General features: G+C 43.4%; 1 protein-coding gene across 1 annotated transcript; it reads right to left on the bottom strand.

Annotated features, from left to right (window-relative positions):
* Nucleotides 1-256: 256 nt before the first annotated feature.
* Nucleotides 257-598, bottom strand: LOC144502306 (acylphosphatase-1-like). Its single transcript, XM_078226117.1, has one exon. It carries the CDS (start codon nucleotides 596-598, stop codon nucleotides 257-259), a length of 342 nt encoding a protein of 113 aa, XP_078082243.1.
* Nucleotides 599-11,287: the final 10,689 nt, after the last annotated feature.

Below are 11,287 nucleotides of genomic sequence, written 5' to 3'. Positions count from 1 at the left end.
CAAACAAGAGATCTTCAACATCGCAAACAAACTCTGGAGAGAAGCTTTACGCACAGCATGAGGCCGGCTGCCTGTTTCCATTCCAAAGCCCGGCAGTCAGAGTGGGACGGGAGAGCCGGGGAAACGCTCACCTTCCCTCCGGGAGAGAAACCGGAGCCGCCGCCGGGGGTCCAGTCCCGCCGCGGCCGGGGGTCCAGTCCCGCCGCGGCCGGGGGTCCAGTCCCGCCGCCGGGGGGTCCAGCCCCGCCGCGGCCGGCTACCCGATGACCTGGAAGTCTGAGTATTCCCGGCTCTGGATTTGCTTCTGGTTTCTGAACTCGGCCCGCTCGATCTTGGACTTGGGGCTGCCGGTGTCGCGGAGCCAGGCCTGCATGGTCCGGACCTGGGCGTCGGCTCCCTGCAGCCGGCCCTGCACCGACCCCTGCCTCGTGTTCTTCACCCAGCCCGACAGGCCCAGCCGCTTGGCCTCTTTCTGCGTGTGTTTGCGGAAGAAAACTCCCTGCACCTTCCCGAACACTTCAAAATCCAGCGACAGCAGCTGGGCCTCACCGCCAGAGGACATGGCAGCAACCGAGCAGCGCCTTAGCAACCGCCACATCCGGCCCAGCAATGCCTTCTGGGAAATGTAGTACCGGATGACGTCACTGAAGGAGCGGGAACTACAAATCCCAGCAAGCCTGCGCAGGCGCGGGATGTTTGAAATGTGGAGAGTTTTGAGTTGATTCGGGAGAATAAAATAAATAGAAAATATCTAATAAACTAATTTAGTTTGGGTGAAGACGAGTGTTAAATTGTGTTTACTCTGCTTTATAATGTGTCTGGGATGGGGAATTTGGTTGTGTTGTGTTTAGCAGAGTCAGTTTGCAGCCAGATTCATCATTTCACTCCAGTTTGTTATTTTATTCATTCAAGGGATGTGGGTGTCGATGGCTAGGACAGCATTTATTGCCCATCCTTGGGCAGAAATCTGATATGGTTAGCTGATTTCTGTGACTGAACAGTGAAGTTTCATAAACATCACTAATGCACATAGCTAAAGTGACGACACCTAAAACAGACCTACTCTATACAAGGAGTAAAATTACCTTCATGATGGGAGTTAACTAGATATCTTAGCTTTGAGGCTCATGCTAGGACCAGGACAGAACAAGGAAACAAGGGCAGCATGATGGCACAGTGATTAGCACTGCTGTCTCACAGCGCCAGGGACCCGGGTTCGATTCCCAGCTTGGGTCACTGTCTGTGTGGAGTCTGCATGTTCCTCTGTGTTTGTGTGGGTTTCCTCCGGGTGCTCCGGTTTCTTCCCACAGTCCAAAGATGTGCAGGTTAGGTGCATTGGCCATGCTAAATTCTCCCTCAGTGTACCTGAACAGGCGCCGGGGTGTGGTGACTAGGGGATTTTCACAGTAACTTCATTGCATGTGTCAATGTAAGCCTACTTATGACTAATGAATAAAATAATTGACATACACATCCAAGCAAAATGGGGCAGATTCAACAGGACATGAGTGATTTTACACAGAGCAGAAGTAGTATGAACAGGTCCAATGGAGAGTAATGTGACTGTGGCAGTAGTATATGCTCCAGCATGACACTGAGGGGGACATAAAGGTACAGATACAGATCTCAGGACAGCATACAGATCCTAGTAAGACATTTAAAAAAATTCATGGGTTGTTGGTGTCACTGGCAAGGTTAGCACTTGTTACCCATGCCTAATTGTCCTTGAACTGAGTTATTTGCTATCTCAGAGTCATCCACATTGCTTGATCTCGATCTAGAGTCACACGTAGGCTAGATACAAGGAAGGCAGATCTCTTTCCCCAAAGGACACTAGTGAACCTGATAGGCTTCCACAACAATCAACAATGATTTCATGGACACCACTATCAAGACTAGCTTTATCTTCCATAGAGTTTGATACACTGCAGAAAAAGCCCTTTGGCCTATCGAGCTTGCACCAACAATAACTGCCAACTAAAGTCATGCTAATCCCATTTTCCAGCACTTGTCCCATATCCCTGAATGTTATGATGTTTCAAGTGCTCATCCAAATACTTTTTAAGGGTTGTAAGGTTTGCGGCGTTCTTTACCTTCCCAGGCAATGCATTCCAGATTCCCACCACCCTCTGAGTGAAAAAAAAATTAAATCCCCTCTGAATCTCCTGCTTCTTACCCTGAAACTATGCCTCCTCGTGATTGACCCCTCAACCAAGAGGAACAGCTTCTTCCCAGTTACCTCATAATCTTATACACCTCAATCATGTCCCCCCTCAGCCTTCTTTGTTCTAGAGAAAACAAGCCAAGCCTATCCAGCCTCTCCTTATAGTTCAAATGCTACATCCCAGGCAATATCCTGGTGAATCTCTTTTGTATCCCCTTCAGCGCAATCAGGTCCTTCTATAGTGAGGTGACCAGAACTGCACAGAGTACTACAGCTGTAGCCCAACCAATGTTCTGTATCGCTCTAACATAACCTTGATTGAATTTTAAATTCCACCACCTGCCATGGTAGGATCCAAACCTGAGTCCCTAGGGCATGTGTCCCTGGGATTACTAGTCCAATGACATCACCACTATACCACGGCCTCTCTGAATACAAGTACAATGTATGGCAGTGGTGCAAAGCACAGTAGAAGAACCATTGGAGGAACAGAGAAAAGGTTTCCCTAAAAGTTTAGTTCAAATCTGTACATACAGAATTGGTCACCACAGACCCGACAGGCGAAGGAATAGAGTCACTGGAACACAGAAGGCAGCCAATAATGAAAACTTTGCAAAGGGCGGAATTTTTCATTTTTGTTTCTAAGTGTCGTCTCCAGTGGGAAAGGGGGAGGGAAGCCCACCAACTGTCTCATTGTCTTTTCCCTCCATAGTTTTAAACACTTGGGTGCCCCAATCAAATGAAAATAAAAGGAAGCTTCCCCACAGATTTGGAAACCCCCCTTCCAGAGACTTTCCACCCCACCCCATACATCACCAACAGAAGACCCCCCACTGGGCAATGAGTGCCAGGAGCAGTGCCCAGGCATGCCAATGAAGTGCCCAGGCATAACTCCCTCCCCCCTGGGGGGGGCTGCGCTAAACTGTATGCGCACAGTAGGTTCTGATTGCTAGCTCCCCATGTGTCAAAACTTGCTGTAACCCCCGCCAACATGACCACACACTGGCAGGGGGGGGGGGGGGGGGGGTGGAAATTCCCATGGTGCGGGGATGATACAGTGGGTGGCCCACTAAGTGGATGCTAATGTATGCTAATGAGATCCCTGACCTTTCATGGAGGAAAATGGAATGAATGGCGTGGGGTAGGGAGAATCTCAACAGGAAAGTCAAGGAGTGGTTTTCGTGCAGTTTCTGAATCTCCCACCCTGGGGTTTCTTCCCCTTAATCTGGGCCTTAACATGGGATCTGGCTTTTGTAACCTCGTATTGCAGTTATTACTGGGTGGATCACAAGATTCCCCCTGCCTCCCCATCTCTGGAAACTGTGGGGAGGCCACGCCCTGACTGCAGAGCTCAGAAACTCGGTGAGACTAAGATTCAACTGGCACTGTGACGACTGAAAATGACAGTGGTGGTTTCGGATGCATGTGCAGATAAGCGAGAATATGCATATGAGTATTGATGACCAACTTGTGCAGCTATCTTGGCAAAACACAGTAGTGGCAAGTTTGTCAATCTGCCAATCATCTTGAGGGCATAGTATGTCCAAATTTGTAGGTCATATCAAATGAAAGTTTTGAATAAACAAAGGTATCTGATGATTTACGTAATGAAGTTTTAAAAATACATTTTGCGCACTGAATGAGAACATTCCTCCTCAAAAAGCTGTGAATCTGTGATTTATCATTAACAATGCCACAGGAGGTCCAGCAATAGCATAGTTACAATATTACTTTCCTGACATCAATAAGGGCAATTATTCATCTTCAATTACTTGTCTAGTTGCAAGTAAGACACATTTCACTCATTTCATTTCCCCTGACCTGAACCTAACCATATTTGTAGGTCAACAAATTAAACTTTGTGCCAAGAAGCAGATAGAAATGGAACCAGACCTGCACTGTTTGGACTTCTACAGGTGCTCGCTGCCTGCTGTTCTTTGACAGGGGCTGAAACAAAGCCTACAGCTTACTTCTGGGCTTTTGTTCAACTTTGGGTGAAAGTTGGGACTGTTAAATGCAATGTATGCACACCTGCATCAGATAGAAACACTCTGTTCTTTCACTACTCTTCCAGGAAATTCTGGAGAAGTGCAAATGTAAATTCAAAAATCCATCACAGATCTGTCCCCTTTCCCTCTCTGATGTACTTGGGAGTTTGGGCATTTCTCTGGTTTAAAACAGAAGGAAATTAACCCCCAAAATGCATGAAGCTGTGTTTCCATGTTGTACGTTTGCTATTTTAAGTACTTGATTTGACCTTTTTTCCTGATTAACAGAGGAAACAGAAGTGTTGGAACAGCATAAAATAACAAACTCACCTCGTTTAAGTTGATCTTATTCCCACTTTTCTGTCTTGTCATTATATTCCTTCATCTATTTCTAAAGAATTAAAATGCATCTTGATACTTGTTAAAATATGGCAGATAATTTTATTTACATTCCAAGTAACTCAAAATTGAATGAGATTTTTACTTTTGTTGCACATTTACTGTACTTAGTAAATGTTTTATACTTAGTGTCATGGAACAGACATCACTATGGTTGAGAGCATAAACAATAAATCTTAAATTGAATATTTATAACTGGTCAAAGAATGAGGGAAATAAAAATTACAAAGCTATTAAAGGCAAATGATTTTCCAGTATTTATGTATGAATTAAACATAAATAATGATCACTGTCGACAGAGCTACTTTAAAATGTTACATAGCAATAAGTACAGAGCCTATTACTGGGGAGAGGAAACTTGGGAATCTGTTGAGATAAAATTATAATGAAGAACAATATTTTTCTTTGGTATGCAAAAGCTGATCTGCAGAAAGCTTCAACATATACTGTAATATAATTTTGCAAATAAATTACCTATGGAAAATTGTAGCTAAACAGATAACCTGCAATCATGCCACCAACCATAAAAAACAAATGAGTAACCCACTTTTTTGCAATCCTGTTATTTTCCTGCTGTATAGGTACGCCAATTCCCTGTAAAGAAACTAAACTCCATCGTCTTATACAGTTGTTGCATAATTTGTCTGAATAATTAAATTCCATGTCATTCACGAAGTAAGGATCATTTTCTAGCAGTGCATTGTACAGTTCTTCTTCTGCTTCTTCTCCCCGATTCATTATTAGTTGAACAAGTGCTCTATTTTGCTGTGTCTCTGTAATGTGAGAGGCAACTTCATGTTCTTCATCTATGCTGATCACCTTTTTGGCTCGCAAATGTGACCAGATTGGTTGAGTCATTTTAAGACAGCAAACAATTTCTTTTTTGTGTCTTTGAACAAAGTCCACGCCTTTCTTCAACTTTTTAAACATGTCTGCAAATAGAAGTACAATAATTTAAAAAAATTGAGGAAATATCCCTTCTCAGTCTTTTGGCTAAAATCAAGCATCAGATCAAGCCCAAGATCAGGTGCAATGCCTTTTCTTGTCAGCTTGTATCTTGAATGTTTCTCTTGTGGGGATCATGAATTGAATTCAATTTGAATTATTTTTTGGAGCAAATATGGAGATGGATAAACGGCTATCTACTCTGCACATTGGCTTTGTAACTTTAAGAATGGAGTAAAATCAATAATGTACAATAAATATAAATAGTGTGAGAAGAATCACTTATTCAGTGAACAATATTAAACTTTAATTTTTGTGATTTTATTTTAGTGGTCATTTTTTTCACACTCTTTCATAGATAATTCGAAATTGTCCAAGACCAGAGGAACTGGAAGAAAACCACCTGACATTCTCCCCTGGTTGTGTCTGGATTTTTGTTCTGGACACGAGTTCTGATGTGGGGGACAATTTCAGGTCTCGCTCCCAAACAAAATTAACCTCACACACCCTACGTGTATTTTGAAGGGATGGCCAATTAATGGAGGTTGAGTGCACCACTGTTCAATTAAGGATGACTGTTGGATTCTCAAGGTTAGAGGAAGCCCTTCAGGACTAAGGGATCGATTGCTGATGCAGAATAAGGAATGAGAAAATGGTGCAAGTTGCAAACACCTACTCAAAGCTTATAAAATTTAATCAATAAAAGCTAACCACAACTGTGAGATCACCATTGTCGAGAGGTTCTTTCTCTACAGTGTGACCTGTAGCCGCAGCTGTGGCCATTTATTAATCGTGGGGGAGGGTTTTTACCAAACCACATGAAGCTGTCTGTTGCAGGAAGGCTGCATCCTTTCATTAGCCATGTTTCAGATACTGAAGTGACCTGGAAATTGCAGGCTTGTCAACCTCCTCCGAGATCTACAATTATGCCCATCTCACCTCCCCTTCTTATGCATATGATGCGTCACTCCAAGATTCACCCTTAGTTCTTTGTTTTGAATTACTTGCAAGACCTTAAAATTGTATCCAGGGTAAATCTGAGGTTTTTACCTCCACCATTGTACTTAGGGAACTTACTGACCACTAGTCATGTGAAGAGGTTTTTTCCTAATGTGTGTTTTTGCCAATTTTAGACGATACCTTTAGGTCTTGGCCTACTTTGTAGTTGTACTCTGAAAACTTCTACAAGCTCTCCGCTTATTGCTCCTTTGAAGGCTTAGGGATTCCAATTTGTCCAAATTTTCCTGTATTTTAATTCTTTAGCTCAGCCTAATGGTTCTCCACAACATTGCATTTACATGAAGTTCATTATGTCTTAGTGACATCAATGGAATAGAATTCTCATGGTAATCGTATTCCATTGTAGAATTTTAAAATGACCTACTCTAATTTATGCTGTGGTCTAAAACAAATTTGGAATTATATTTTCTTATTTATCATGTTAAGTGCTGAATCTATTGTTCCAAATTTTGTTTCAACTTCATCCTTCTCCCTGGTCACCGTCTGAGCTTGAACCAGACCAGATGCGACCTTAGTCCCTATTTGACCCTGAGATAAACTTTTCACCACATATCCACTCCATCACACAGACTGCCAACTCTGTAATTTGAACTCCCATAGAACCATAGAAAAGTTACAGTACAGAAGGAGGTCATTCAGCCCATCTTGTCTATGCCAACCCAAGGACACCCCGGTGCCCTTTCTAATCCCTCCTTCCTGCACCTGGCCCCTAGCTCTGTAGCCTACAGCACCTATGTTGCAGATCCAGGTACTTTTAAAAAGGGTTCAGAGTGTCTGCCTCCATCACCAACTCGGGCAGTGAATTCCAGACACCCAAAACCCTTTGCATAAAAAAGTTCTTCCTCATTTCCCCTTCACACTTACTGCCACTTATTTTGAATCTATGTTCCCTGGTTCTAGAAATCTTCACCATGGGAAACAATTTTATCCTGTCCACTCTATCCTTTCCCTTCATAATTTTGTATATCTCTATCAAGTCACCCCTCAGCCTTCTTCGTTTCAAGGAAAATAATCCCAACCTATTCAATCTCCCTTCATAGCGACACTTTCCTAGACCAGGCAACATTCTTGTAAACCTCCACTGCACTCTATAGAGAAATTGTGTACTTCCTGCAATATGGTGACCAGAACTGCACACAATATTCCTGTTGTGGCCTCACCAAAGTTTTCCATTGCTTAAAATTTCAATAGCAGTCTTTTGTGTGGAACTTTATGAAAAAATGTGAGAAATGTTCAATGTCATATTGTTTTCCATTATTCCATTGAGTGTATCATTTCCTCAGAAAATTAAAGGGATTGATCTGTGTATAATTTCTCCTTCTGAACCCATGTTGGCCAGGTGTACCATGTACCATGTGTAATTTTTGTAAGCAAAAATGTTTCTTTAGAAGTTATGGATGCAGGGCTTTAGTTGACATTTAGTTATCATCCTTCTAAAAATGAATGTTATGTTAAACTGTTCCTAAACTAGTGGGCCTTTTCAGTTTTCAGTGACTGTGATGATCATCAATATGTTAAAACTGTCATCCCTAGTAATGTAGGGGAGATACTATTTATTCCCACTAATTTGTTAATGCTCAGCCTTCTCAATTAACTCTAACCATTATGTATTTATCTGGCTTCCCCTTAAATGCATCTATGCTAGACTTCTCAATTATTACCTGTGGTAATGAATTCCACATTCTAACCATCTCTAGGTAAAGACATTCTTTTTCTGAATTCCCCACTTAATTTATTAGTAACCAGGTTATACTGATGACCTTTAGTTATTGTTACCTCTGCAGGTGGAAACATCTTTTCCATGTCTTTGCTATCAAAATCTTTCATTCTAAAACGTGTTGATTTTGGCCAGTTTCATATCATTCCTTTCATTTAGGTGTGATGCAGAAACTAATTCTGCCAATCTTCAACCGCGGAGCATTGAATTACCTTAATGTTAAGTATTTAATTTTGATTTTGTTGGACTACTTGATGTTTATCTTTAATAATGCTTTCCTGTCTGCTTAAGAATACATTTATTACATGCTGGTAACATGGGAGATCCACTCGTATGTATGCCTTTTAGAGACAAGTATCCAACTTCAGGATTTTTTTACCCAAAGCACCAAACTGGCAGTGCAGTTTAACTCCCCTTCATGCATTAACCAACACAAATACCTCTTTGTTTACATTCAAAGTAATATCAAAAGAACAAGTACAAGACTTACCTGGTCTTAGCAGTATTTCCCATAAAACACTGATTTTGTTTCTTTCTGTCAAACGCAGCTTAATATTGTACTTCATATCCTTGCAGTTCACTTCATAGAATGGTTGCCTTAAATTATACCTGAAGTAGCAGAATTTTATATCCTGTCATTAACAAGAAGTTTGGTAAATTGGGTTGACAGGAAATTATTTTTAATCATCCTACAGTAGGTGTAAGTAGCAACAGTGATAAATAGAAGAACAATGTGCAGTGGAAACTGGTTCCTGCAATACATATCATAGAGTCAATGTTGTGCCCACTGTGAGCAGCCGATCTTGCAGGGAATATATTTTTAAAAATTCATTCATGAAATGTGGGTGTCACTGGCTCGGCCGGCATTTATTGCCCATCCCTAATTGCCCTTGAGAAAATGGTCATGAGCTGCCTTCTTAAAATACTGCAGTCCCGAAGGTGCGGATACTCCACAGCACTGTTAGGTCAGGAGTTCCAGGATTTTAACCCAGTGACAGTAAAAGAACGGCAATATATTTTCAAGTCAAAATGGTGAGTGATTTGGAGGAAAATTCCAGATGTTGGTGTTCCAATGTATCTGCTACCATTGTCCTTCTAAATGGTCACAGTTGTGGAGTTGGAAGGTGCTGTCTAAGGGCCTTGGTGAATTGGTGCATACCGCTGCCACTGTTTGTTGGTGGTGAAAAGAATGAATGCAGTGGAAGGGGTGCCAATCAAGTTGGCTGCTTTTCCTGGATGGTGTTGAGCTTCTTGAGTGTTGGAGCTGCACTCATTCAATCAAGTGAAGAGTATTCCATCACATTCCTGACTTGTGCCTTGTGCCTTTCCCCATGAACATTGGGAAATCCAAGCTGACCAAATTGCTATTTCATTAATATTATTAATCAGTTTTTAGCTTTGTTACTGAATAAATATTAGGAAGTTATAAGGTCAATTAGAATCTTTACTAAAGCTGTAGGATGCTAAGTCATAGAGTAATTAAAAATCCAGGGTTTGTTCTTCAGTTTGCATTGAGTTAGCTGATCATAACTTGATAGCAGAAGCTACGATTGACCTCGGTTCATTGAGTTAATTGTGACAGTGAGGAAGTGAGATAAGGGCCAGGGTTTCCATTTGGAAGTCCATTTCTGTAACTGTCAGGTGAGGACAGCACCGGGCTTGACTATAATGTGCAACTTGATTGAACAGAGGCAAATCATGCGTCAAACATCAAATGCTGGACAAGGAGTGAAGAGAAGTCAACTTTAAGTGAAGTAATCCAGGGCACAATACCAAAATAGAAGGAAGAAGAACCTTTGTCACTTCAAGCTTTACAAAAAAGGATTTTAGGACAAGAGGAGGTTACACAGAGAGGGAGAAGTGAGACCATGAGTGTGGTGGGTGGGCGGGTGGGGGGGGGGGGGCGGGGGGGGGGGGGGTGGGGGTGGGGGGTGCTTGAAATCAAGGATGAGAATTGAAAATTGAGGAGTTGCCAAATCAGGAGCCAATACAGGTAATCAAATCAGAAGGGAAGGGCAAATGGAACTTGGTGCAAAGTAAGATACAGGCAGCAGCGATGCAAGGGTGCAATGGGAGTGGTGAGCATGGTGACAACAGCAGCAACCCAAGGGGTCAGTGAGAGCACTGGTGACTGACGAGCAAAGTGAGAGAATTGGAGGCCCAAGAGCACAGTTGGATCACAGTGGGAGCACAATGGGAGCAGAGTGGGAGCACAGTTGGATCACAGTGGGAGCACAGTGGGATCACAGTGGGAGCAGACTGGGAGCAGACTGGGAGCAGACTGGGAGCAGAGTGGGAGCAGAGTGGGAGCAGACTGGGAGCAGACTGGGAGCAGAGTGGGAGCAGAGTGGGAGCAGAGTGGGAGCAGAGTGGGAGCAGAGTGGGAGCAGACTGGGAGCAGAGTGGGAGCAGACTGGGAGCACAGTGGGAGCAGACTGGGAGTACAGTGGGAGCAGACTGGGAGCACAGTGGGAGCACAGTGGGAGCACAGTGAGAGCACAGTGGGAGCACAGTGAGAGCACAGTGGGAGCACAGTGGGAAGGAAGGAGTGGGAGCACAATGGGAGCAGACTGGGAGCACAGTGGGAGCACAGTGGGAGCAGACTGGGAGCAGAGTGGGAGCAGAGTGGGAGCACAGTGGGAGCACAGTGGGAGCACAGTGGGAGCAGACTGGGAGCAGACTGGGAGCAGACTGGGAGCACAGTGGGAGCACAGTGGGAGCACAGTGGGAGCACAGTGGGAGCAGACTGGGAGCAGACTGGGAGCACAGTGGGAGCACAGTGGGAGCACAGTGGGAGCAGACTGGGAGCAGACTGGGAGCAGACTGGGAGCACAGTGGGAGCAGACTGGGAGCAGACTGGGAGCAGACTGGGAGCAGAGTGGGAGCAGACTGGGAGCAGACTGGGAGCAGAGTGTTATCTGTAGGGACCCAAGAGCTCAGCAAGGAAAAATATCAAAGTGATGTCACAGAATAACGAGCCACTTCAGCTGAGTACATTGGTAAAAAATTAATTTTAATCAATCAACTGTAATATAAGACCAGATTAATTAAAGT

The sequence above is a fragment of the Mustelus asterias genome, chromosome 13 (genome assembly GCF_964213995.1).
Source record: "Mustelus asterias chromosome 13, sMusAst1.hap1.1, whole genome shotgun sequence".
NCBI classification, from domain to species: Eukaryota; Metazoa; Chordata; class Chondrichthyes; order Carcharhiniformes; family Triakidae; genus Mustelus; species Mustelus asterias.
The sequence above is the reverse complement of the archived record's forward strand: the minus strand, read 5'-3'. Positions and strand labels throughout refer to the sequence as shown.